Source organism: Theileria parva (genome assembly GCF_000165365.1).
Source record: "Theileria parva strain Muguga chromosome 3 map unlocalized ctg_530, whole genome shotgun sequence".
NCBI lineage: Eukaryota > Apicomplexa > Aconoidasida > Piroplasmida > Theileriidae > Theileria > Theileria parva.
In genome coordinates this window covers 795,194-822,720 of record NW_876245.1, presented here as the reverse complement: position 1 = coordinate 822,720, position 27,527 = coordinate 795,194, and the positions used below count along the sequence as shown (strand labels likewise).

The window sequence follows — 27,527 nt, the reverse complement described above, 5'->3', positions numbered from 1 at the left end:
TCATACGACACATTCCATTAAATTATTATATTACAATTAAACTTAAATTATATTAACGTCCGATACGGAATAATGATGAGCATTTGCCTATTTGATTCATTAAATGCCCTGTTCCACTATCTCCCTGTGGTTCTCCAGCCGTTCTTGCATTACCCTCCTCAGTCTGACCAGTTACATTACCTTCCGATTGATTATTTTGTGACTGATTAGTTTGTTGCTGATTGGTTGAGTTAGTTTGTGTATGATTGGTAGAATTGGGATCATGAATTTGAGTGGTTTCGGGTTGTGTGAAGTATAGATGTGAGGGATCACTGGGATCAACGAAGGCGCAGTTATCGTCTCTGAGGTCTGACATTGGGTTACTTGAGGTCATTAACGCTGGATTATTCCTGTATCTGGCATAGAATTTATAAAACATATTCAAGAACACTTGAGCGCCTCCCGACACAAATAATAATTTAAACACACCCTCAGACTCAAAAGGATGCGCTCCATTCCTATCCTACAACGGTGATAATTATGTGTAAATAAGAAGTTAAATGAGTGATAATTAGGGGTTAATTATGTCCGGGGGTAGGGTTAAATGGGCCTAAAAAGCTCTCAAACTGGTCCTCTAATTACCCTAACTACTACCTAATTATATACTTAACTGCTATAATTACTACTACTAAACGTGATGATACGGAGTAGACTGTGAATTTGAAGTGATTGGTGAGTAGTAGAGGTTGTACGAAAAGGGGATGTTCGAGGTGAGAATAAGGTACACTTAAGCTTGAAAAAACCTTTTTAAAATCTTCATTCTGGTCCTTTATAAACACTATCCTATGAGTTGTTAATACCGTACTTCCCTTACCAACCACCTTTCTACACATATTATATCAAGTATATATTTAATCATATATTTAATGATATAATTAAGTAGACAATTCAATTGATTATACCGTTTGGCGAGTTGTAGAGCAACTTGAGTTTTTGGGCGTAGAAGAATGTAAGCTTCCCCGTTGGCCAGAAGAGGTAATAAATTCTCTAAAAAAATAATTAAATTAATAAAATCAATTTAATAAATAATTTTAAAAGTTACTTGTATGAACGTCTTGTGAAAGTGGTGGATTAAATGACATTTTGGAAAATATTTTCTGACCATTTTCAACTGCCTGATAAATAATTTCTCTAAATCTCTCCATTTCCCGATTTATTATTCAAATTGTTGTTAATTTACATTATATTTTAATTTTTTCTCATTAATTTTCATTTAATTTGGTCACACAAACTCATTATTTTATACCTAAAACTGTCAGATTATTCCACATCTAATCCCCTCAAATCACTCTAAAATCCCGTAAAATTACCTAAAATTAACTTTAAATTAAACATAAATTAAGTAAAAAATGATAAAATGAACTTGTGTTACTGATGCCTCCGTTATCATATGAGAAGGAGATATTGAGAAGTTTCGTACCGACATGGCGCGAGAGTTTAATTTTATACTTTAAACATGGCACTCTCGATAAGCGGAAGAATCACAGCTTATCAAAGAGTGTAGGAACAAGTCAAAGAGTAGACTCAGATTTCCAAAATGGACTCGCAATTATCTCCTCAGGAATTGATACCAGCAGACTCTTGTTTTATTTACTATTTTACATCGCTAATCCTCTACACATTTATGAAAATGACTCATCTGTCATCAGATTTAATCCAAATCAATTCAACTCCGATACCACAGACACTAATACCGTTACTATTATTAACAGTTTCAAGCATAAAAATGGTAAAAGAGGTCAGAAAAGACAAAAAATTGATGACTACGAAAATTCTGCAAACTGTGAAAACACGTCTAAAAAACATAAAAATGGCTTAATAAGTGATAAAAGTTTAAATTATTCCAACTCCAACTATACAACTAAATTCTACTATCAGCTGTACAACAGACCTGGCAGTACCACGGAGGAAGATGAGTTATACAATTTGAGTGTGAAGAATAGTAATTTGGTGTTAAAATCAAACTCATTGTACAGGAAAATATTCTCAATGTCTGAATCAGACTTTCCAAACCTGACTGACCGGATGCACTTATTCTCAGATGTCAATGTGCAGTCTACAGTCACAATATACTCACATTTAGTATTTGTCTTGGGATTTGAGATTACAGATTTCGAAAATTATGAAACTGCCTACAAATATTTGACCAACAAACTTTTTATAGACCGGGAGAAATCGTCAACTGGCTTGAAACAACTGAAAAGTAATCCACTGAATGACCCACCGGGTAAAGAGTACTGTAAAGTGATTCCTGCCAATTCTGACCAGCTGGTGTTACCTAAATTAGTCTTCATAGACGGCAGTGTGGTATCCAGTTCTAGACAGCAGTTATATGTTAATGGCGGTTACTTCTGTATTAACACCAGAGTACTCCTGAATGACATTTTGACGAGTAAAATCTTGCCAGAGATCATTGGTGGCATTGTGGTGATGAATGCACATCAAATTACCGAGGACTGTAATATAGCGTTTGTGATTAGACTACTGCGGATGAGGAACAAAGTAGCCTTTGTCAAGGCTATTAGCAATAACGTGCACTGTTTCAAAGGGCACAACTTGACATATTGCCTGAAAAATGTTTTTACGAAAAATGTTAACTTATTTCCCAGATGTCACCAGTCTATAGAAAATGTACTCAATGATACTCTGGTACAGCCTGTTACCTTTGAAGTGTCACTACCACTCAGTGAAATCGCCTCAGAAGCCTACAATAGTATACTGAAGATAATTTGGACAATTGTACAAAGCATGAAGAGACTAAAGTATGAAGTTGACATGAATAAAATTGTCTACACCACTAACAAATTATTGATTAGGTTACTGAGGAAACAGGCGAAGAGTACTAAAGTGTATCATCACTTGCAGAATAAGACACAAAACACACAATTAAGTAGTAAAGATTTTTATATTGATGTGCTCTTGAAGTTTAGAAGATTATTAGATCACCTGCTTTACACTGATCCAATTACCTTTCTGGAAGAATTAGATAATATAATCACTGAAAACTCCAACTGGGTCTGCACTCCAAACGGCATTAAACTCTTCAAAAAATCAAATGAACGGTTTGTAAACAGTTTTAGTAGTCAGTTAGTACTATTATAGTTAGGCCGTACTTAATACCCAAGATACCTATTATCTACTACCTAAAACCTATATCTATATCTATATCTATATCTATACATATACATATACATATACATATACCTATGAACAAACCTTATATTATGTGTAGATTGTTTAAAATTGAGAATGATAAGATAGAATTGAATATAGAGAAGAATTTGAAGCTTGAGTACATCGTGGATATCCTGAGAACTCCGATAACGAATGAGCAGTTGGTCCAGATAATAAAGAGTAATTTCAAGCGCTATAAAATCTATGATCGTGTGCCGAATAAGCATTACAATCAGTTTTATATACGGAATTACTTGGACAAGTTGAAGACGAAGCGGAAGTATCTAAATTTAAGTGTTAGCAGAAGAAGACTAGTCCGAATTGAAAAAACCCATTTAATGTTTTTTAATAAACATTTCAACTCCGGCAGGAAATTAAAGAGAAATGTGGTCATTATTGTGGAGAATTTCTACCTGGTTGATTACCTAACAAAGTATTTTAAGTGTCCAGACTACCATCTCACCAGGCTAATCCAATACCTACAGTCGAATCTCTACCATGATAGCAGTGTTAATACCAGAGAAAACAGCAGCTTCATTAGTGAATACTACACTAATATCAACAAGAAAATTTTAAATAAAAGCAACATCTACAATCTGTATAAAATATTATTAAGGCAGCTGGAACAGTCCGATGTTAATGTTGAGATGCTCAAGTCTCTCAACAATGTCAATAATACAAATAGTCCCCAAACCAATAACACTCCAAACGTCAATAAAATTAGGCATAAGGATAAAGTTGACAATGAGGATAATGGGGAAAATGAGGAAGAGGAGCTGGAGAGTGGATATGTATCGGAGTCAGAATCTGATAATGAAGTATTTAGTATAATAAATGAGAAGCCAATAGATGTGAATGAGTTAATGAACTACATAGATATAACAGTGGATTTTGACAAGTATATAGAGAATTCGGTGTACATTGTGAAATCCTACAGTAACATAAATACCACTAAAATTGACAAGTATGACAGGCTCATGACCACACTTCTGAATGTGAATCCTTGCATAATCTTGATTTACTCGCCAAATGTTCATGTTTTCAGAACTATTGAGAACTACTGTGCACATAAATTTGCCAGAGGTGATTTAAGGAGGAAGAAGATGAACTTTCTCCAGGTCCACGTGCTGTCGTACAAGGATTGTCTGGAAACTCACAGATTTGCAAAGTGTTTAAAATCTGAAGTTGACGCTTGGAGTTCTCTGCAGAATGAGAAGAAATCACAGGTGGTAAGATTAGACGAGGGGATTTTGCTGAATAGAGCCAGTTTGATAGGGCAGGTTATTGTTGACACACGGGAAATGCACTGTAAATTACCCTTTTATTTGTTCAATTTAGGGATTAACGTCGTGCCAAATGTTCTTGAAATCGGTGATTATCTTATTACTAGGGATATCTGCATTGAACGGAAAAGTTTCATGGACCTACAGATCTCACTCAATAACGCCAGACTCGCCAAACAAGTATCTACATACTTAGTACTTTAGTTATTACTATTTAGTATCTTAGGTATTTTAGGTACCACTTACCTGGTACTCTAGGTAAAATAGTATGATTTGTTGTAGATAAGTGAGATGTGCAGTGCGTATAATAATCCATTTTTATTAATTGAATTTGAGGATGAAGATTTATTCCACCTGCCATCCACAGGATTCACCAAAGGCGGCTATAACTACATCTACATCAAGTACTTTTTACCCCTTACCTAGTTATTAGTCAACACTATTAACATATTCACAATAAATTATCCATTAGGTTGGTGATTTTATGTTGTAATTTTCCTAAATTGAGGTTAATTTGGTCCTCGTCACCGAAACATTCAGCTAACATTATCAAATACCTCAAGGTAATTTTGATACCGTTGTATTCTTATTTTTAGGCTAATAGAACTGAGCCGGACTTGATCAATAATGATTATCTCATTAAAAACTTCAGAAACAGGTCTGAAAAACTGGAAACCAGACCTGAAACTACTACCGATAACGTTTCTGATAACAAGACCGACCACAGCCTCAAAGTGGAGGAAATTAAGACTGAAAATCTTAAACCTGAAACTTCTGTTGCAAATATTGATACTAAGACTGAAGATCTTGTTAAAGCTAAAGTTGAAGACGCTGATGCCACAACTGAGGTTCCCAATTCTAATGCCAATTCTAATCCTAATGCCAATGTTAATACTGAAGATAATGATGAAAATATTAATATACCTGATGAAACTGAGAAACCTGGGGCTGAAAATACTACTGAAGTTCCTGAAAGTAATCCCGATGACACCACTGAGAGTGCCAATGCTGACGATACTAAGGCGGATGATAATGTTGACACTCCTGAGGAAGCCAAACCTGATGAAACTGCGGAAACTACTGTTGAAAATGTAAATCCAGAGCCTAATGTGGAGACAAAGGACCCTGAGGATACCGTTGAGGATAACTTGGACAATAATGAGGATGAGCCATCAGAAACTGTGGAAAAGAATGAAGTAAAAGAGACGGTAATAGGTCTGAAGAGGCCGGAATTTGTAAAGAACCGTGATGCGTTGAAGATTCTAAGGAATATTCCGGGAGTGACATCACATAACCTCTCACTGATTTTGACAAGAGTAATAAATTATTATATTATAATTGTCTTTAGGTCAAATCATTATTACATTTGAGCGAATTAAGTTTAAAGGAACTTTGTAATTTCTTACCTGAAAGTGAAGCCAGACTAATTCATGATTATTTCAATATGCCAATCAATCTCATATAAATACACCATACACTATACACTATACAATGTATACTATGTACTATATACTATACACCCATGTATATATACTATACACCGTAAAGTATGTATAGTGTACGAGATTATCTGTGTTTATTTCGTTTTTTGGTACCGAATTGTACGAAATCCTTTTTAACTTCTTTGGGTTTAGTGTCAATGACGTTCTTCTTAATCTTCAAATCCTGCAATAGCCGCTTATTCTCTATCCTGTCCCTACTCTTCTGCACCATCTCACACATCTCTACACAATATTATATTACTACTAAATTAACTATATAATAATTTGAATAACCATATAATAAGATTATTAACTCTGTAATAAGATGAATAACTATATAATAAGATTATTAACTGTGTAATACTGGGAATAACAGTAAAATAGTGTGAAGAGTACCAAAATTTTTGAGGTAGAAAAAGTTGGGAGCGAGTTCATATAACCATTCGGGTTCGACGGTAGTAACAAATCTCATGTATTCTTTAGTGGTAATGACAACTTCGTGGTAAACGACATATTCTGGAGTATAGCCCATGCCGTAGAGTGCTGAAGTTGGGTGTAAAAAGCATGGTATAAAACTCCTTAAATTATAATACTCGCCAAACCCCTTCAACTTTGACGCGTTATTAAAATAACCACTACAAACACATAGACGTACTAAGTCTTCTTTACTATTCATATCAACTATTCTACTAACCACATCAATCAACCTGTCACCCGTTCCATCCGAGTCAGTTTGTTTTATGTGTTTGTATTTGAGGTCTACAATGTCTTGGAGTTGTGATTTAATTTCTTTGGCGCGTTTGAGTGATTTGTATTGTAGTTTATACTGTGAGCAGAACGCTTGAGAGTAATTATTATTTCTCCAATTGTTATACACGTTGAGAAGTGATAAGTGGTCAGACTCTGGGATCATGAACTTCTCACGTTCTAGACTACTGGGGTTCTCCTTGTCAATTGTATTTTCAACCAAGTAAATATTCGGAGATGATAACACGCTCACAATTGTCAATAACTCATCCAAACAGTTTAAATCTATTGCCGTTATTATTATCTTAGATAAAGAAGGTTCCAGTGGGAATTGTACCATCTTATTTCCTAAACACGTTAACAGTTTTGGGAGTTGTAATAGTAGTCAATTGAGTATTAGGTGTGGTAAATAGTGTAATAGGTAATAGAGTAGTGTGGTAAATAGTGTAATAGGTAATAGAGTAGTGTGTTAATAACTGTGTATTTCATACCTATAGGAGTTAGTTCACCAAGTTCATCAATGGCGTTTAGGATATATAATTGTAGCATGGCGGAAAGAATAGCTTCAATTGAGGGTGGGTCGATAAAGTCAAATGAGAGTAAATTAACAATTTTCAGCGACTTTAACAAGAGAACAACGTTACACAAGTTAGTTCGCTTAATTTCTGGAATATTATTCTCGAATAAATCATTGATGAATATTCTCTGAGTATATAATCTGTAACATACGCCAGGACCTGTTCTACCAGCTCTTCCACTTCTCTGATTAGCTCCAGCCTGACTTATCGGACATATTTGCAGCGAATCCACTCCAATCTTTGAATTATACACCTTCAATTTACAATAACCACTGTCAATCACATAGCGAATTCCTATAAAATTGTGCTGTTACTGGTATGTATTGGGGTTGGTATGACCAAGTACTACCCAACTACACTAATACTAACAATAATGCTAATAATACTATAGATTGTACCTTCGAAAGTGATTGAGGTTTCGGCGATATTGGTGGAGACGATGATTTTCCTGTATGGGTACTTCATAAATACCTTCTGCTGTAACTCTATAGGCAATGTCGAATATATCGGCAACACCACATACAATTGTATCAACCCTAAAAATATTATTATTATATAATTAATATTGAGTATGTAATAGTGTGAATGTGTAAAATAGTGTGAACGGTACCTGAAGAACTGGATTGGATGAGTTTATATAGTTTAGTGTCGAGGAGTTCGCAGGTGATATTAATATCATCTTGTCCTGTCATGAAGATGAGAATATCACCGGGTGGTTGTGAAATATGTATAGAAATACATTTTTCAACAGCTGAGTCAACATAGTCATTAGAAATACTTCTCATATACTCTATGGACACGGGGTACGTCCTACCTTTAATATGGAATATTGGGCAGTTACCAAAAAAGGCTGAGAACTTATCTGCCTGTATAGTGGCGCTAGTGACTATGAGTCTGAAATCCCATCTCCTAGTTAAAACTGACTTCAAAATACCAAATAGAACATCAGTGTTAAGACTTCTCTCATGTGCTTCATCCATGATTACCACTGAATATTTATCCAAATCTGAGTCCATTAGTGATTCCCTCAGTAATATTCCGTCAGTCATGAATTTGACTCTAGTGTTACTGCTAGTTACATCTTCGAAGCGGATTGTGTAGCCGACAGTGTCACCCAGATTTGAACCCATTTCACTTGCTACACGCTTAGAAACACTCATTGCAGCTACTCTACGAGGCTGCGTACAACCTATTATGCCCTTATCACCAAACCCACTCTCATATAAATATTGGGGCAACTGAGTTGTCTTACCACTCCCAGTCTCACCAACCAATATTATCACCTAAACAAATTTATTAGTGTGTAAATAACTGATTAGTTAGTACTTAACTGAGTAAAGAGGGCTGAGTGGTGGATAACTGTGTAGATGAGTAGTTGTGTGGGTACTTGAAATTGTTTGATGAGCGAGATGATTTCATGTTTGTGCTGGTAAACTGGTAATGATTTTCGTACAGATTCTAAATGTTCTTTAATCTTCTTCAATTCCTCCTCACCTTCCTTCTCCTCATTTTCCATATATCCTCTTCTATCACCTGTAGCAGAAGCACTATTGTTACCACTATTACTCATACTATTACCAACTCTGTTATTATTTTTGAAGATGAGATTGCCTATTTTGGAATTGGTGAGGTCCCAGAATCGTGTTCTGGTGGATGAGCGTTCAAGTTCATCTTTCATTTGTCTTAGGATTTGACTACCTTTTTTAGCCATTAGTGCGATATCTGAAGTGGGATCCTTCACAGTGGAAACAGATTGATTTAAAAATTTATTATATATATCATTAAAAGTATCACCAGCCTCAGTTAACTCATCAGTTAACTGGTCAGTAGAATTATTACAGTTATAAACTTCATAAATAAACGGTGGAATAATATTCCTCACCAGTACAATCTTCTTAGTTTCATCTTTGTGTACATTTGAAGCTCTTAATTGTTCCAGCTCAGCATTAGCAAATTTACTTCCGCCGCCACCTTGCCGGAGTCTATCCAACTCCCACAAATTATCATCGATATGTTTTTGTGACTTTTTTACACCAAATTTCCCAGCGCTATTGATAATTCTAGTGTTTACAAGTTGAGAAGTGTGTGGAAGTTGAGATAAGCGTTTCCTCTCCCTCGATTCCAGGTAATATGAATTCTCCTCATCGTAATTATTGTACATCATACAACTGTCATCATCTCTATCATACCACATGTGATCTAGAATACTATTATTCAGATGAGAATCACGAATAATAGCAGAATCCACATCCGGATCAGAAACTTTGGAATAATTCTCCTCAGCATATTTATAGTTATGGTTATGAGAAGATTTGGTAGATTTTGGTAAGCGAGTTACCTGGAAATCCTCAAAATCGTCCATTCACTTTTTATTCACATTCTTATTATTTTATAGTATTAATTTATATTAAATCTTATTATTTTAAAATTTATTACATTATTTTACAATTAAATATAGTTAAAAATTATTTTGATAAAATTCTACTGGAAGATTGTCGAGAGTAATTCCCTACAAATAGTAAAATAAATTATATATTATTAAAATTATAAAATCCGTTAACATGACAAATAAAATTTAATAGAGTTAATAATCGAGCTTAATAATAATTTTAGAATGATTTGGAGCTGTGATTAATGGTTTACTCAGAGGAATCTTTAATAATCGCAAATTTTGTGACTAAGATAAAGGCCACAAGCCCTTACGCCTGTGAATTTTTGCCTCAGGATTTGGAATACTTGGAAAGTGACGCAGATGTGGCCTTTTATCAAAAGTATATAGAAACTGGCAGGGCAGATAAGATTAAGAAATGCGCTCTCGACGCTTTTACTATAATCCGGGACTTTTCTCAGTCCTACGCTGATTTAAACTGGAATCCAGGCCTTAAAAATATCGATATCAACACCTTCAATGTTATATATCCCATTCTAAGATCATCACTAGACTGCCTCCTAAATCAACTAAACACCAATAACACCGTTAACGGTACCGCAAATCGTGGTGTTAATGGAAGATTGAGGGAGAGTAAGGCGAATAGTGTGGATTGTACTGATTCTGGAACATTGACGTATGAGGGTTTATTTCTCCTGATAAAGACGAGTTTGGAGTTTATTCACCCGCTGGCATATTCTACAGACGGGGTTGTGTTATCACAACTAATAAATCTATTGGGGAAAACAGCGTATAATTATGAGTTGACAAGTGCTAATTTAACTTGTATATCAGTTTACCTTTGCAGACTTTACCTGTCAGGATTTATGGTTAAGATGCCAGAAAACACTAAGCTCATCTTCAGACAGCATTCGGTACTGTTTTACAGAGTAATTTCAATCGCAGTTTCAAGATCTGAGAGGTCATTGGACTTCAACGTCATACTCTTCATTAACAGGGTTATTAACAGCATTTTATATGTTATTAATGGTCAGATTGCACCTGACAAGATTAATGAGGAATTGATCATTTTCATGACTAAGATTATCGATTGCTGGTATTGCTCACTGGTTAAATTTCTCATTAATTGTAGAAACCAAAAGTTTATCCCCGTTTCCAATAGAGAAAGTACAGTAAAAAGTGATGAGGAAGAAAGCGTATCAGATTTTGATGAAGATAGTGAAGAAGATTATACAGACTCAGAATCCACATCATCTAAATCTGACACCACTGAACATAGCAACAGTGTCAATGGAATTACTAACACTCTGATGACCACGGATAAAGAAATATTACTGATGAAGATATGTAAGTTGATGTACCAAACACCGAAATTACCACCATCACACAGGATGAGATTGATAACTCAAGTTCTAATGGTATTAAATGAGACAAGTAATACTGAATTACAAATTGAATCGATCAACTGCATTGTGGTACTATTAGACTTTACAAAGGAAACAAATAGTTCAATATTAAAGTGTAACTTAATGATGTTGCTGAATGCGATTCTCACAGTGGTGGTGGATAAACTTGATAACAGCGTTGTGGGCCTGGTGGAAGTGGTGGATAATCTTGAAATTGAGAAGTTCCTAGCAATTGTCTACTGTACGGGACAAGTTTTACATAACCTCATCACCTTCAAATATGAATACAACGAAGAATTCAATGATAAATTTCTCGCCACTCAATTACAACTCATCACCAACAATCAAGTTCAAACCCAAGGTATAATCTACACATTTATTTACATATTATTTATATAGTTAATAATTATATACTTTTAAAGAGTAAATAATTACATGGTTATCTCCACACATTAATAATGTGAGTAGACACTGTGATGATATCATTTGAGGCGATAAGTGATATAATAAAGTTATACAATGAGTTGATGAAGCTGAATGATGAGACGATAGATGAGACGATATCGACTATAATATCCTGGGCAATATCAGAGATACCACAAATGTACGAAAACGCCTTTGAACACATACTTAAGCTGTCCACACCAATTTGCTGTCTACTGTTTAAAACTAAGAAGGAGAGAATTATTGAAGGCATTTCAGGTAAATTTGGTAATAGAACCACTACAACACAAATCGCATTGTCATCACCAAAACGTTGGGTAATGGGCTCAAAAATCCTACAATCGGCTCTATCCACCTATTCACAAACACGGAGTAGTAATACAGATGATGCAATGGATACTGATGATATTGTTACTAACGGTGGTAAACGTGATGGAGTTGAGACTGATGTCATTACAGAACCTAATCCCACTAACGACCCCTCAGAAATTGATGTAAAGTATAATAAGTACAGCGAACTGGTGAAAACGATGTTTATAACAATGTTTGAAAGTTTATTGAATGTGATAACGGAGTGTTGTGGTGAAGTGGAGGAGGAAGTTGAGAGTTGTTTGAGCGCATATTTTCATTGTTTTGGACTTGAAGATTATTTAAAACGGCTCCCTCTGACGAATTTATATGAAATCCCAATCACGAGTGAGAATTATCACACAAAATCGTACAGGTTTATGATTCCAGTACTGAAGAGACAATTGAAAGGCTTCAAGTTATCTTTATTCCCAAAGTACATTTTACCCGTTCTTAACCGCATACAATATTTCGTAACCAAAACTTCCAAATTCGATGAAATCGTCAATAACATTACCAGTGCCAATGGTAACACAGGTGATTCCAGTAGTGGTGTCACCAATGGTAGTACTAATGGTAGTAATAATGGTGTAGGCGCAGATGATGAACTACAACTTTTAACAAAGGTGCATGAAGAATATGAAAGGATATATAATGAGTTGTTATCTCTATTGTTGCCATTATCACTGGATCCAAATGCCATCTCCGTGTTAACGGAGAATAACTATTTGGTCCTAAAGTACATAGTAGACTTGTTAAATGGTGGAGTGGAGAAGTTCAATATTTCCTGCAGAGTGATAAGTAATTTATCAAATTTGGAGCCTGTATCACTGGATTTAATTGGAATTTTGGTTAAAAAGTACATTGAAATTGAGGGCAGTGGCCTGAAGAATTTGGAGACTTGGAACATGTGTGATGGGATCCTCGTGGCTATAGGAAATGTGGCTAAGTATTGCCCAGCAGAAAATTTATCCAGGAATTTACAATCATTTGAAAAAGCGTTAGGGAATAGGAAAAATGATTGTTTAATTAAATTATCTAAAGCACTTTTACCATCAGTACCTGGAGAACTCAAGTGTAGACTACATCGTAACTTCCTAAAACAGCCAAGAAATCGGTTCATTTACATTGCAATAAAGACGTCAATAGAAACCGCACAGCAGTTGATGGATTCAAATTCTGAATTAGTAAAGAAAGTACACGCAGAATTAACTAACAATTTGGTCAACAATGTAGCATCTAACGCAGATGTGGCCAACAACGAAGTTAACAACGGTGGTGCTGTTAAGTCAGATTTGTCCAACACAGACTCAGCAAAGTCACCTGTGGCTAAGCAAGGTCTAGTGAAAACAGAATTAGTGAACCCGGAATTAACAAATACAAACATGGCCACCAGTGACGTACCTAAACAAGACAATATTGATTATGACGTTGAATTTGTGAAGTCTGTAGTGAGTATTGATGGGATGACAGAGCTGGTGAAGTTTCTGGAACTTTTAAGTGAGACTGTTGATACTTCTAAGCAACGAGTCTTATGTTTGCATAGCTACACCAAGTTACTCCACTTCATCAAGACCAATTTCACCAATGTTAATTACACCAAATTGGTAACTTTGGTTACAAATCCTCTGGTTTTTGAGTCTATCATCAATAGCTATAGTCCTAACAAGGTTAATAGAACTTGCGCTTTCTCAATATATGAACTGCTCTGCCTCATTAACACGCACGACGATGTCCTCAAAATTACAATCTCCACAATGTACTATAATCACAATAACGTCAACAAAGGTACTAATTTACCTATTTTTAATAGTTAATAGTTATTAGTCGTTAGTTAATAGTTATTAGTTAGGGGTTAGCTATACTTAATTTCTACCCTTAACACCGATTAACTGTGTGTTTCAGATTGTGAGATGATAAACATTGGAATAGTGAAGTTGTTGTGTAATATTTATTCAAAGAGTTTTGACAAGTTTGATAACTTCGAAACGATTCGACTGGTGATATACTTGAGTACAAGAATAATCTCAGCGACAACGCGATTCTATATACAGATTCTGAAATTCTTCAGAATTGTAATGGTGAACATGAACCATGACAACTTGGTAAAAGTGACTCCAAACATAATGAAACTATTCAATAATGAACGGTGTTGTTCGAAGGCCAAGATTTACGTTAGAAGATTAGTAGAGAAGATGCTAACCAGGCTTAAACGTGATTATCTGTTTTCCATATTTCCCAAGGAGCACTTTTCACTAGTCACAAATATAATCCAGACTAGGAATAGAAGATTCAATAAGTCATTATACACATCTCACAAGAGTAGTAAACATGAGGAGGAAGATGAAGATGAGTACGAGGAACCGACTTTGGGTAGGGATGAAGATGAACCAATAGTGATATCGGATGGCGATGATAGTGATAAGGAAACGTATGTAAAACCAACAGTGAGGAAGATACGGGAAAGAAAAGCTGCGTTTAACCCTAAACCTACGAATTTCAGTTACATTAAACTTAACAGAAGAGCACCCAAAAAAGAACAAATCAAAGTACTCAAAAATATCATGAAAAATAAAAAGTAATCTATACATATACAATATATAGTACATCATTACGTTTTTACAGGGTTTACAATTCCATAGTTAATATTTTAATACTGCCTAGTTTACACCATTTTAAGGAGCGGTACTCTGTCTGATAACTCCCCAATTACCACTTATGAAGCAAGTTGATTCATGTATAATCTGAGATCTAGTGGCATTAGAGTGAAGAAATCGCCGAGATTTGGTTTAGTTTGTCCAGCAGTTCTGAAGTAGGCCGACTCATTGAAACCGTAAGAGTTAACTGAGGATTGAGAAGTTGGGTTAAGAAAGATTGAAACCTTATCGAATTTAACCTCAAGTAAGAATCGTATTACCCATTCCCGAATAGAATAAGCGCCAAGACAATGGGAAAGAAGTACTAAGGGGACTGCGTCATTTTCATCCAAATTACAACTCAAAAATCCCTTCCTCAATACTTCATTGTTAATAAAAGAATAACTTCCCGGTAACTACAACACAATTGAGTTTACAACTACTCTTACTCGTGTCTAACTGAGTAATTTAACTATTTAACAATTAATTTATCTGTGTGAAAAGTTACTTCAAAGAGTTTTTGACGGAAATCTAGAATTTTGAGTTTCATGAGGCTGAGTAGAGTAGCAGATTTAGTGGCAACTGAGACTATACAGTTACGAATATCACCCAAAACCTTAACATAAGAAATGTCCTTGAGGTTGTAGTTGACTTTAGATAAATTCTGGAGTTGGACGAGTGTGGAATCAGCCTGGCCATTTAACTGGTCTTCATCTTTGAAATAATCCTTCAGAGGCGAGCATGTTCCAAGATCTGCCAGACTAACCACGGGATCTGAACCATCACCGAGTTTAAGATTATCTTGATTGAAACCACTCCTTAGTAGTAACTTGTCAACATGAAGCATACACTTGTTGAGGTATGGAATAAGGTCGTTTAGGAGTGGGAATTCTCCAAGTGAGTTATTCCAGTGATTTCTTATATGCTCCGCAAGGAAACACACGTTTTTACAGCCGTTTATAACTGCAGTTTCGATCTCAGCAGCTGTATTCTCAGTTAAATCACATCTTGTAACGTCCAAAACCATTTGAACAAGACTGAGTTGTAGTTCCTCCAAATCACTTAGAAACTCGTCAGTTGCAACTCTAGAGTCTCTCAAAGAGTATAAAGATCTTAGACGAGAACCAACTCCCAGACTTACAAGCCTTAGAAATATTAACCAAATACGATCAGTAAAACATCTCATATACAATACACGCTGGGCCTACAACAATTATAATACGGATTAAAATGTGTATATATTGTAAAGTTAGATAATTAACTACTAAATTGGTGTATTATGTTGAAAATTACTTGGTTTAAATCATTATTTAGTAGATGTGTGAGTCTGATAGGATCAATGAGTAGTAGGGAATTAGTGACAGTTTTAGATTTGGGGTACAAATCAGGGTCTTTGGGTTCAAGTTCAAAGTATAATCTTTGTACTTTTTTAGACTCGTAAAGTAGGTTCCTGAAAGGTAAATCCACAAGTATTGAGCCGGTAACATTTGATAAAACTCCAGCTCCTGAGGAAATTCCAGACTCTTTTACAAGTCTTCTGGCGATGTGCGGAGGCATTAGAGCTACTCTAACCTTCTCATCGTCACCTACAGTCTCCAACACAGCGGACATTGTCGAATAAGATACCTTCTCTTCCATTGCTTAATTCAAATATGTTATGCCAAATTTACACTAATTTACAATATTTTACACAATAACTTGATATTTTACACAATACTACAGTATTTTAGGACTTAAAGGATTAACTTTATATTTTACACATTTAGTAAAGACAGGAATTAAAAGTTAGAGATTAATTCAATAGTTTAAGGCGATTTTATTAATTTTAATTGGTTTAAAAATTAAGAATTTTGATAAATATTATACGCAAAGTTAAGTAATTTACATCTACTCTTAAAAATTACAATTTTATGTGATATTACACATTTTGGAAATAATTGAGTAAATTTTGATAAATTACAATTTTAAACACAGAAGTATAATTTTGAAATAATATATTACAAAAAATTAATGTACAAATAATATAATGAGTAATAAATTTTGTAAAACATTAATGTATTTATCCCACATTACACAATTCCATCGAATTCTGAGTATTAAAATGACCAATTACTTCCTATTTAGCAAAGCGTCGAGCTTACTGATTTCTTTCCTGAGTATTTTAAAATTTTCATCGTTTTCCTTAATCATTCCGCCCAAGTCCAGGCAGGCGCTGTTCAGAATAATTAATTCCTGGCCAGATAATCTTCCAGCCTCGATAAACTCTTCTTCAACTCCCTCATTTATCATCTTTTGTAAATATTCATTATCTCCACCTTCGATTATACGGTTGACATCACACTTAGAGGCGGCATTATCGTACACCTTATCTACTAGAGGCATTTTAAATATATTATATAAAACATTAAGGTACCCTAACTCATCATTTACATTAAAGTTAGCGCTTGATATCTTTAAATCGCTCTTAATAATTGAGGAGTTGGTGGTTATATTCTCTAACTTGTCACACACTTCCCTGGAGTAAATACCCCTCTGTCTCCAAATATTAATACAGTTACATATATGAATTATATTATTACAGTTGATTTTATTCGTATGTATGATACACGGGATGCAGAAGATATCTAACCCTGGGAAGTGAAATGAGACTTTATAGCGCCAAACATTCTCATTTGTGAACGTCTGTACCAGATGGTTGTATACATAAAATATCGCCAATCTTACAGTGCTGTTATTCACAGGAGCTGAGACGAATTTATCATGGAACAGGTGTAGTATCGGTGACGGAGGATAACAAAATTGCATAACATAATTTGCAAAAGACTCGATACTCAGTTGAGTGGTATCAAGTTGTGATATTTTATGGGAGATAAACTGTTCTGGGAAGATCTCTTCAAGTTTCTTTTTCCTACTATTGTGGTCCAAGATAACAGAAAACTGCTTAGCCTTGTCTGGGTGGTACTGTAAATACTCCCAAACATATTTATAACCATACTGTTCCACATCTCCATGTGATATTGGTTTATCAGCTAAGGGAACAGAATTTGTAACATTAGGTTTTGGATTAAAATTACTAAAATTAATATTTGACAAGCTATTCAGAGGATTTGACGAGTTATTCAGAGGGTTTAAGGAGTTATTAATTGTGTTTGAAGAGGTGGTGATTGGATTTGAGGGAATGGAATCGGAATCCGATTCGGAATCTGAAATCTCCTCAAGATTACCATTCGAAGATTCCACCATCAAATATTACAGATCATGATTTCAACGCTAGAACAAAATATTGATAAAAAAATTATGAAAAGATTATGATACAAATTGAGAAAAAATAAAGTAAATTTATTCCTTATGGTGTCGTAAAAATTCCTTTAAATTATACTAGAAAATTAATTTTTATTATTTTTTCATAAATTTTACTATAAATTTTATAATAATAACAATTAAATAATTTACCGTTTACACATTTGTTATAGTTATATTCTTAAGGTCTAACTACATAATTGAAGTATACTATGATATATTAGGCATGGGAAAGAGTATTAGTGAGGAGTTATTTTTACGTATTTCACATCTTTTTAACACCTTGAAGCTTGAAACTATTAATTTCGTTAACACCGTGAGCTCTGATGATAAAGATGAAAGTGACTCCGAATCAGATTCCGTGATATTGATAGAGACACCGGAAGTTGAGAATCAATTCATAGAGTTGTTACGTGGTAATATTTCTGAGTTAAATTCACTACGTGATGAAATTAATGAAACTTGTCAAAAAAAGTGTGTAAACATCACATTAGAACACTTGGTTAACATTTCAGTATTATTACACATTAGTATAGAAAATTTGATTGAAGAACTTTGTACCAAGTTCAGTATTGAAAAGGATCAAGTTAACTCGTAAGTTTATTATAAATATTAATATTTTAGGTTAAAAGCTCCATTGGATGATTCTATTCCCGTTTCACTATTTCAATCAAATCTACATCAAATTACTCTAAATCAACCATATACCAATGTGAGTAACCTTGATAACCCCGTAAACTTGGATAATACTCTTAACTCAGTCAACAACACTAATACCATAAACTTGAATAATAATGTCAATGTGAGTGAGAAGAAGATATTTATGGTGAATAAAACAAGGGGTGAAATTGATAAGGACATAAATATGTTAGATTTGGAAGATTTAGGACTCTCTGAAGAAACTAAAAAACTACTAGGCATTAACTAATTTTTAACACATTATTAACCGATTAATTTATAGTAAATTTTATTATATTATTTAAAATTTGATTATTTAGATTTCATGCTATTCCTTTTCTTCTCTTCGACTTGTTTGGGTATAACCGTTTTTATAGCAGATACAATTTCGTCTGTCCACTTTTTGAACCTTTCAATTTCTTCTTTGATTTCAGCTCCAACTCCTAATTTAGTGTTCTTTGCTCTTGATATCATAGCTTCAAATTCCATGGCATAGTCGTCCGATGCTGAGTTCGGTTCATCCAAAGCGATAAAATATTCCTCAATAAACTTCTTATAGTACTCATTAAAGAGAATCAACTCAGTACACTTGTTAATTAGTAATTTATGAGTATTATCTAGGGTAATAGTTGCGCTTTTAACCAATTCAACAACTTCATGTTCAAAGGGAAGTTGTTTCAGATCCTCCAGAATTCTAACAGCTGAATAATATTGATAATGAGCTAAAATTACATCCTTTCTCAACTGCACTTCCTCTTTCCTCTTAGCAGTCATGGGCACTGGAAAGTATCTTAGTACGTCAATGAGGTTATTGGCGGTGAATTTCTTCCCACCCAATTGTGTTGGTAAGGGCTCTCTTATTTCCTCTACCTCTTGCTTCTTTTCACTTATAATTCCCTTTGCTGAATCTTCCATTTTAAGAGAAAAAGTCTTTAGATTTGAGCTTATTTTTTCAATTTCAGTAAAGATCATCTGCCACTTTGGTATTAACTCAATACAGTCACTTTTGATCTTAGACATTTCAGGATCTAATTCACTTTGTCCAATGTTATTTACAGGATCCCTCTGACTACTTCTTTTAGTATCAGATTGATCAAAGTGGATGGATGTGATTAGTTTATTTATTTTTTCAAGGGGTTCACTTAGATTTTGGGAAAACTTTGAACAACATTTATATAATGGCCCAATTATTTCTAGTATCTGATCAGTAAAATTAAGATTTAATCCACCACTAACTACAGATTTCACGCCAAAAGTAAAATTATCCATCTCTACCATTAAATATTAAATTTTATTTGATCTAAAAATTAAATATCAAGTATACACATGATCTTAATTGATTTTTATACGAAACCAACAAATCAATTTTATGGATCAAAACTTTCATTTAATTATTTATAAATTGATGTGTAAAGTAAAATTTTTAGTGAAAATATTAAAGTTTAATGTGATAGAAACCAGTTTTATCATTAGTTGCGAAAAGTGGTTTATTTTTCCTTTTTTGACTCAATATCCTCCTAAAATATTAATCGAGTTAAAATTTTTACCTTTTTTGTAACTGAGCTTGCCGAAAACCTCCCTTTGTATCAAGTCCTAACTTAACACCCAGTTCAATCTCCTAAAAAAATTTAGTACATAAACGTAAATTTAGAATATAATCAAAGAATTGTAAAAGTATATATTTGGTACCAATTTTTTCCTTTTCTCAAGGTGTTTTTTAAGAGCCTTTTGCCTTTGAAGGAACTCCTTATAAGGCATCTTGCGGTTATGCGATACCTACAGAAAAATATAATTAAACCGTATTAATAAAGTTGAACTTACTTTTCCGCCAAGGGCTGTGAGTTTTACTTCGTCAAAATGCCTCTTAGAAATAGGATCCAGATGTGGATAAACTGAAGTTAATTTAGATGAATTCAGAAATTTTTATATAATTAAAGTTATATAGATAAATTACTTAGTTTTCTTAAGTCATTTACGGATTCTTTAAAAAATTCCTTCTCATTTACGTATTCATAATCAAGCTCAGATTCATGCTGTTTTAACTCTGGCTTTGATTCCTCCTTTATAGTAACCTCCTCAGCGGATTCCACAGTTTTTTTATCAAAATAATTTAAAACATTGTTTTTATCATCTTTTTGATCATTATTTAGGGTTATTTTTTTACGTTTTTTGCATTTTTTAGCGCCTTTATAATTTGGAGGAATTCCCCAAAATTCATCTAATTTTGCGATAACATCAGGCTTTTTGACTAGTTTAGAAAGATACTTTAGCCTTCTAAACTTTCTATATAATACCCTAAACCTCAACATATAAATCTACTAAAAGTACACAATATTAATTGTGCCTTAACACCATGTGGAAATCAGTAAATGTTATGTAAAAAATTCCTAAATCAACTTTCATATTGCAGTTTATTCTACCCTAAATATAGAAATTTATTTTATCTCCCAAAGGTTATTATTTACTTTATATCATTCTTTAACATATTTAGATATTTTTAATAATTTTTTAAATAAATTATTCATTTGTTATACACAATATAACAACCATAATACTTTGGAATTAAACCTGACTGATGTATATTAGGCTCGAAAAATGAGTACAGTTGTAACTAATGCTTCTGAAGAGCAGGATTCCAGGCATTATTACCTTAATAGGCTTGAAACTGTAGAACAATGGCGTAAAAATGGCACTGCGTATCCTCACAAATTTCATGTAATCCACCCATTCATACTACTACTTTACTAAATTCTCGTAATATAATGTGTAATAGGTGAATATGTCGTTGAAGGAATTTGTTGGTAAATATGACCACCTTGAGGCAGGAGCACATTTGGAGAATGAACTGGTTTCAATAGCTGGAAGAGTCTCCAGAATAGCTTCAAGTTCCTCAAAATTACGTTTCCTCGATATTAAATCTGAAGGAACTAAGCTCCAAGTGTTTGCAAACTTTGCTAACCATGATGCCTCAACTGGCGATTTCAATGACACGTACAATAATATTAAACGTGGTGATATTATAGGATTAACGGGTTTCCCAGGTAATTACATACTGTATAACTGAGTATAGGTAAATCAAAGAGGGGAGAGTTGAGTGTATTCCCCAAGAGTGTACAGATATTATCACCCTGTTTGCACATGTTGCCAGATAAATTTGGTCTTAAAGATAATGATGTGAGATTCAGACAAAGATACTTAGATCTCATGATGAATGACGATAGTCTCAAAGTCATGAAACTCAGGTACTACCACACCATAACTATACTATTTCTATAACTGTGCTAATAATTGTTTCAGATCTCGGATAATTGATTATTTGAGGAAGTTTTTGACGAGTAGAGGCTTTTTTGAGGTTGAAACTCCAATGCTAAAGACTACCTCAACTGGTGCCTCAGCTAAGCCTTTTATAACACATCATAATGAGCTTGACCTGGACCTCTTCATGAGAATTGCACCTGAACTCCCACTCAAACTTATCATCATCGGCGGATTCGAAAAGGTGTTTGAAATCGGCAAGTGCTTCCGAAACGAAGGTATTTTTATAGTTGTTTAAGTAATTTTCAGGGATTGATCCCACACATAACCCGGAATTCACCTCCTGTGAATTCTACTGGGCCTACGCCGATTACCATGACCTCATGAAACTGACCGAAGAATTTCTCTCATGTAATACATATTTATATAATATTAACCATATAATAAATGATTGTAGCGTTGGTATTTGAATTGTTTGGAAAGTATGAAGTATTGTATCATCCGGACGGGCCTGATACTGAAGGTGTTGTTATTGACTTCACTCCTCCATTTAACAAAGTGTCAATGGTTGAAGGTATTTCTTATCCAGTTTACTATCCAAATTTGACTAAGTTATTTATTTCACCAATTCACTATTAAATCACTATTCAAATGTGTGTTTTAGAACTGGAGAATAAGATGAAGATGAAGTTAAGCCCACCATATGATTCACAAGAGAATGTGGAAAAGTACTTAACAGCAATAAAAGAAGCTGGATTGGATATGCCAAAGCCGCCGGTACCGGCAAAACTCATAGATCAAGTATTTATTAATTGAGTTATCAATTTTTAGCTTGTTGGACACTATATTGAGGATCAAATTGTTAAACCAACTTTCATCGTTGATTTTCCACAATGTACTTCTCCACTCTCCAAATGGTACGCATCCACTAGTAGAGTTATACACACAGATAGAGTAGTAGATACAGAGCGGTATATAAATTTGCAGGCATAGAAGTAAGGAGAATGTATGTGAGAGGTTTGAGTTGTTTATATGCGGAAAGGAATTAATTAATTCATACACTGAATTGAATGACCCAATCACTCAAAGAGATTGCTTCAAACAACAACAAAAGGTACGGAACACATATATAATTAGATAACTGGATGGAGATAATTAGATATGTGGCGGATGTGTAATAATATTTGTAGGCGAAAGATTTGGGAGATGATGAAGCACAACCACCGGATGAAGCGTTTTGTACAGCCTTGGAATACGGATTACCGCCAACGGCTGGATGGGGAATAGGAATTGACAGACTCACGATGTTTTTAGCAGATAAAAATAATATCAAAGTAATGATAATTATGATAATAATTGTTTAGGAAGTTATCTTCTTCCCCACCATGAGACCATTAAATGATCCAACTCATAAATAATATCTTACAATAAATATTCTCAACTTATAAATTATTCTTTGAATTGTAAATAATTTTTGAAATTATTGTTAATCAGTTTTATACTTTAATATTATTTGTCGATATTCGTATAAAAGATGGAGGAGAGGAAGGATAAGTTACAAAAAATTATGACCCAGCCAATTGTAAGTTAATAAATTAATTATTTCAATTTTAAATAATATTTTCCACTAGATTCTCACTTTACAATTTACGTATGTTAACGGATTTTTAGAACCAAATATTCCGTTTCTTTACAGGCGGAACAAGGGTACAAATTTGGTTATTTGATCAACCTAATACTAAAATCGAAGGAACCATACGGGTACTCAACCTTCCATATTTTTACCAATATATTATTATGTAATTTTACATAGATAATGATATACTGAGTACATAGTCACCACATTTCGTTCTTATTTGTATATAATGTATATTATAGGGATTTGATGAGTATATGAATATGGTATTGGATAATGCTACGGAGGTTCACGTGAAGAAGAATGTAAAGAAGGATGTCGGTAGGATTCTTTTAAAAGGAGACTGTATGACACTAATTTCAGCAGCCACATCAAAATAATTAATTCTAAAAATCCTTTTCATTAATTTTAATACAACATTTAACCTTTTAATCGCTACATTTCATGGTTACAAATATTAGTATTAGTTTACGATTTTAGTTTTTAAATGTTTTATTAATTTTTATAATAAAGTTTTCAATCTAAATTCTTGAAATTAAATTATTTTATTTTTTTGTTGCTAAAATGAACAGCGCCTTACGTCACACAATTATAGTGTGCCCAGTCAATGTATTATAGTATATTGTTGTATTTTTAAATGGATACGTTATATACAATACCATTAAAATTTTAAAGCACGAATGATCAAGATCTCCAACAATGGATTTGTTTGTGGATGCTATCGACTCCAAGATTCAGGCGTCCGACAAGTATCAGAAAGGCTTAAAAATTAACAAAAAGAGAAAAAAATCAAAGTCGGACGGCTTAGAAGAAAAAAATAAGCCTGAAAGCTCAGATAATAAACAGGATAAAGCCAAGAGTTCAAGCACTAGTAAAAACGACAGGCCCTCAAATACTGGTGTTAAAAAAGGTGATAAACCATCTAACTCGGCTCCCAAAAAGAATCATAAATTGGAACACTCAAATGTTTATAAGAAGGATAGGTTAATACATTCCGATAATAAAAGGGAAAAGTTAATAAGTCCAAGTCCTAAAAAGTATAAACCAGGAAATTCTAATTTTAAACCTAGGGGGAAATCTACAAAAACCAGCACAAGGTTTACCAATGAATCTAAGGAATCTACTACCAAGGAGGTTAAATCGCCTAGCTCCAATGGTACTAATGAGTTTAATTCATCCAGTTCCTATAGTAGTAGTGAGGATAAATCACCAAGTTCAGATTCTAGTAAGGATGAGGAACCTTCTTTGTTTCTGAATACTCTTATTGCTTCATGTACTGAAGTTGTAAGATCAGCTAACTTGATTTCTAATCCTGTATACCGTGAGTTTGCAGCTACTCCATCGAACTCTAAGAAGCTATCACACCTTAAGGATATGTACGAAGGTTCTGTGGTCAAAATTGAGAATATGATCAGGAAACTCACCTCAGATCACGTCTTTGACGAGAATACAAGTTACGTAGATGTTCTGTTTGACGAGATTGAATGTGGACTAAAGAAGCATAATAGGACTGAGTACTCAAGAGAGCTCTCAGAGCCCGTAGAAAATACAAAGCTTCAGAAGAAACCACAGAGTCACGACAACAGTAGTGTTAAGACCGAGTTGTATAGGACTGAGAAGGGATTCAAGAATCACTTGTTAAACTTGGAGAATTCAATTTTGACCACTAATAGTATTGACATTGATTTGAGGAATTATATTACTGGAGCAAGACCTCAGGACCAGTGGAAAAACCACTATGACAACTTTTCTACCAGGTTCCATAACCATAGCAGGATTAGGAAGTTTAACAAGATTGAGCCACAGGTCAATTACTCCAGTGCCTACAGGGATACTAAGTTCTTTGACAAGGGATTTGTTCCTAAGATTTACCCTAAGCATGAATTTCTATCCCTAATTGACAAGGGAGTTCATGTCAACCCTCACCTGTACTCTCAGGAACTAAACTCACTTTACTGGTCAGAGGATAAGAAACATAATACTCATCAAGGCTTTAATATTCTCGGTGGTAGTACCAATAATTTACTATCCCCCAGCAAGAAGAATGCCAATGGTGTAAGTTTGTCAACTTTGAGCACCAGGACTGATGAATCAAGTCCAGACAAGATCAGGTATAAAATAATTGATAACGAGGCTGACTTTAATTCGATGTTGGATAAGTTGAAGAACATTAGAGTTCTATCACTGGATGTAGAACACCATGACACTGAGACATACCGAGGCTTCATATGTTTAGTACAACTGAGTACTCCAGAAGAGAATTATATCATTGACCCTTTCAAGATATTTGGGAAAATGAATAAGCTCAACAGACTCACAACTGATCCTAAGATACTAAAGATCATGCACGGCGCTTCTAATGACGTTGTCTGGCTCCAACGTGACTTTAATATATTCGTTGTTAACCTGTTTGATACCAGAGAAGCTGCTAAGGTTCTTAACCTCGCTGAACAATCCTTAGCTAAACTCATTCAAAAGTATTTCAACATCAAATTAAATAAAAGATTCCAACTTTCCGATTGGTCCAAAAGGTAATCCACCCTTACACTAGTTGACTATATAATACCCTGTTGACTAATATTGTTAACTAATATTATTAACTATATATTTAATTATTCTATTAATTATACCATTATGTATACTATTTACTATATAATTAACTATATAACTAGTTTAATTTGTTGTTAGGCCGTTGGATGCTGAGATGTTGGACTATGCGTGTTGCGATAGTCATTATTTAATACCACTGTATAGCGCGTTGAAGGATGAGATTTTGTCAAAGGAGGATGGCAGAGTGAAGATAATACAAGTGATGAATAACGGCAGAGAAACTTGTTTGAAGCAGTATGTGGATAGAGGACCAGAGATTTACAAGAAGTTCAAGTCAATTTCAAAGAGACATAAAATTAGAATTCCAGAATTGGACTTTGTATCATATAATCTGCTTCTGAACCTTATCGCATTCAGAAACTTCTTAGCGAGGAAATTAGATAAATCCGAAAAACTCATCATCAGAGACTATCAAATCGCACTCATCATCAAGAGAATTGTAACACACCATACTATATAGAATGATTATACTATTTGGCTACAATATTTAACTATACCAACTGCTTGAATTATTTAACTGTAATCTTGTTCAGAGGTTGGGTAATTATAATTATTTGGTATCGAATTTGTGTGAGTTCTTCAGTAATGTAAAATTCGAAATCGAACACGTCATCAAAATCAAAAATGTATCCACAAATACACAAAATTACACAATTATATACTCAGTTACATAATTGTATACTCAATTATATGATTATACACTCTAATGATTATTATAGTCGATAGTGATGATATGTAAGAAGTTGAGGAATAAGGAATTGATGCTGATAAAGCCGGAATCGATGTATTACATAATGAGCAGTCTGGATATGAAGGGAGGAGACGTAAGTTTTAAAAGCATTAACAGATGATTAATTAGGTTAAATTGGAAGAGTTCAACAAACTGGTAACGTTTTCGAATTATTTATTAATTACTTAGAAGCACAGCCTGTGCATACATAACACCATCAAAGTGTATAACAAATTTGTAGTTGGTGGATTTTTCAATAATGTTTCACCAGCTGAACATTATGTAAACCAGTCCCAGGACACCCTTCCAACTGACATTCAACCAACTAATGAACCAACTCACAATGAACCACTCTACATCCAACACCGTCAATATCAGTCAATTGAAGATGAACCAAGTCACGATGAACAAATGGAGGATGAAACAATTGACGGTGAACGGCTTCAATGTGACCCAACGGATAATACAAAAACCGAATACATATCAACTAATTATAAAGATAAATTGATAGATATGTCTGAAGATGCAGACGCTGAAGATGACAAAGAGGACAGAGTTGAGAAATTGGATGACAATCAGAAGAAAATAGTGGAAAATGCGGATAGAGTTGCCAGGCAAGATGACAATGTATCATTGGATGATATAATGTCTGAAGATGAGAATAAAAGATCATTGGTAGAAGAATCAAATTTGCTGAGTAGATGGAAGCGGAAAAAATTATAAATGTAATATTGTTAATACACATTAAGTATTCCTTGCCTGACGTGTACCACATGTAGAAAACTAAGTTTAA

General features: G+C 34.0%; 12 protein-coding genes across 12 annotated transcripts; 6 read left to right on the top strand and 6 right to left on the bottom strand.

Moving 5' to 3' along the window:
• Positions 1–12: 12 nt before the first annotated feature.
• Positions 13–1,184, bottom strand: TpMuguga_03g00396 (uncharacterized protein; the record flags this gene model as incomplete). The annotated part of the gene is made up of 4 exons (XM_061305686.1): positions 13–589; positions 684–864; positions 942–1,026; positions 1,082–1,184. 4 exons carry the CDS (start codon positions 1,182–1,184, stop codon positions 551–553), a joined length of 408 nt encoding a protein of 135 aa, XP_061161018.1. The 3' UTR covers positions 13–550.
• A 229-nt stretch (positions 1,185–1,413) lies between these two features.
• On the top strand, positions 1,414–5,961 carry UVH1 (ERCC4 domain protein; the record flags this gene model as incomplete). The annotated part of the gene is made up of 6 exons (XM_758322.1): positions 1,414–3,101; positions 3,272–4,676; positions 4,779–4,900; positions 4,969–5,059; positions 5,093–5,812; positions 5,845–5,961. 6 exons carry the CDS (start codon positions 1,414–1,416, stop codon positions 5,959–5,961), a joined length of 4,143 nt encoding a protein of 1,380 aa, XP_763415.1.
• Positions 5,962–6,058: 97 nt separating this feature from the next.
• On the bottom strand, positions 6,059–9,819 carry DHX38 (Helicase associated domain (HA2) family protein). The gene is made up of 6 exons (XM_758321.2): positions 8,690–9,819; positions 7,913–8,585; positions 7,701–7,838; positions 7,216–7,596; positions 6,374–7,072; positions 6,059–6,220 (listed from the first exon to the last, which is right to left on the bottom strand). The coding sequence occupies exons 1-6, from the start codon at positions 9,662–9,664 to the stop codon at positions 6,063–6,065; spliced, it is 3,024 nt and encodes a 1,007-aa protein (XP_763414.1). The 5' UTR covers positions 9,665–9,819; the 3' UTR covers positions 6,059–6,062.
• A 37-nt stretch (positions 9,820–9,856) lies between these two features.
• Positions 9,857–14,474, top strand: TpMuguga_03g00393 (uncharacterized protein). The gene is made up of 3 exons (XM_061305685.1): positions 9,857–11,458; positions 11,566–13,677; positions 13,795–14,474. The coding sequence occupies exons 1-3, from the start codon at positions 9,937–9,939 to the stop codon at positions 14,469–14,471; spliced, it is 4,311 nt and encodes a 1,436-aa protein (XP_061161017.1). The 5' UTR covers positions 9,857–9,936; the 3' UTR covers positions 14,472–14,474.
• An 18-nt stretch (positions 14,475–14,492) lies between these two features.
• TpMuguga_03g00392 (uncharacterized protein) lies at positions 14,493–16,519 on the bottom strand. The gene is made up of 3 exons (XM_758319.2): positions 15,819–16,519; positions 15,034–15,729; positions 14,493–14,941 (listed from the first exon to the last, which is right to left on the bottom strand). The coding sequence occupies exons 1-3, from the start codon at positions 16,161–16,163 to the stop codon at positions 14,606–14,608; spliced, it is 1,377 nt and encodes a 458-aa protein (XP_763412.1). The 5' UTR covers positions 16,164–16,519; the 3' UTR covers positions 14,493–14,605.
• Positions 16,520–16,559: 40 nt separating this feature from the next.
• TpMuguga_03g00391 (RNA polymerase II-binding domain family protein) lies at positions 16,560–17,864 on the bottom strand. The gene has a single exon (XM_758318.2). It carries the CDS (start codon positions 17,766–17,768, stop codon positions 16,635–16,637), a length of 1,134 nt encoding a protein of 377 aa, XP_763411.1. The 5' UTR covers positions 17,769–17,864; the 3' UTR covers positions 16,560–16,634.
• Positions 17,865–17,915: 51 nt separating this feature from the next.
• Positions 17,916–18,793, top strand: TpMuguga_03g00390 (uncharacterized protein). Its single transcript, XM_758317.2, has 2 exons — positions 17,916–18,419; positions 18,450–18,793. The coding sequence occupies exons 1-2, from the start codon at positions 18,052–18,054 to the stop codon at positions 18,751–18,753; spliced, it is 672 nt and encodes a 223-aa protein (XP_763410.1). The 5' UTR covers positions 17,916–18,051; the 3' UTR covers positions 18,754–18,793.
• On the bottom strand, positions 18,786–19,781 carry TpMuguga_03g00389 (uncharacterized protein; the record flags this gene model as incomplete). The annotated part of the gene is made up of 1 exon (XM_758316.2): positions 18,816–19,781. The coding sequence occupies one exon, from the start codon at positions 19,779–19,781 to the stop codon at positions 18,816–18,818; it is 966 nt and encodes a 321-aa protein (XP_763409.1).
• Positions 19,782–19,938: 157 nt separating this feature from the next.
• Positions 19,939–20,812, bottom strand: TpMuguga_03g00388 (uncharacterized protein; the record flags this gene model as incomplete). The annotated part of the gene is made up of 5 exons (XM_758315.2): positions 19,939–20,020; positions 20,051–20,121; positions 20,193–20,279; positions 20,325–20,395; positions 20,458–20,812. 5 exons carry the CDS (start codon positions 20,810–20,812, stop codon positions 19,939–19,941), a joined length of 666 nt encoding a protein of 221 aa, XP_763408.2.
• Positions 20,813–20,872: 60 nt separating this feature from the next.
• Positions 20,873–23,176, top strand: Kars (lysine--tRNA ligase; the record flags this gene model as incomplete). The annotated part of the gene is made up of 12 exons (XM_758314.1): positions 20,873–20,956; positions 21,090–21,218; positions 21,277–21,544; positions 21,574–21,745; positions 21,801–22,036; positions 22,068–22,169; positions 22,216–22,332; positions 22,423–22,559; positions 22,590–22,675; positions 22,746–22,872; positions 22,949–23,092; positions 23,123–23,176. The coding sequence occupies 12 exons, from the start codon at positions 20,873–20,875 to the stop codon at positions 23,174–23,176; spliced, it is 1,656 nt and encodes a 551-aa protein (XP_763407.1).
• A 116-nt stretch (positions 23,177–23,292) lies between these two features.
• Positions 23,293–23,774, top strand: SNRPE (Small nuclear ribonucleoprotein E; the record flags this gene model as incomplete). Its single annotated transcript, XM_758313.1, has 3 exons — positions 23,293–23,340; positions 23,430–23,519; positions 23,637–23,774. 3 exons carry the CDS (start codon positions 23,293–23,295, stop codon positions 23,772–23,774), a joined length of 276 nt encoding a protein of 91 aa, XP_763406.1.
• A 319-nt stretch (positions 23,775–24,093) lies between these two features.
• Positions 24,094–27,457, top strand: rrp6 (3'-5' exonuclease family protein; the record flags this gene model as incomplete). Its single annotated transcript, XM_061305684.1, has 6 exons — positions 24,094–25,925; positions 26,083–26,443; positions 26,538–26,630; positions 26,724–26,828; positions 26,864–26,890; positions 26,924–27,457. 6 exons carry the CDS (start codon positions 24,094–24,096, stop codon positions 27,455–27,457), a joined length of 2,952 nt encoding a protein of 983 aa, XP_061161016.1.
• Positions 27,458–27,527: the final 70 nt, after the last annotated feature.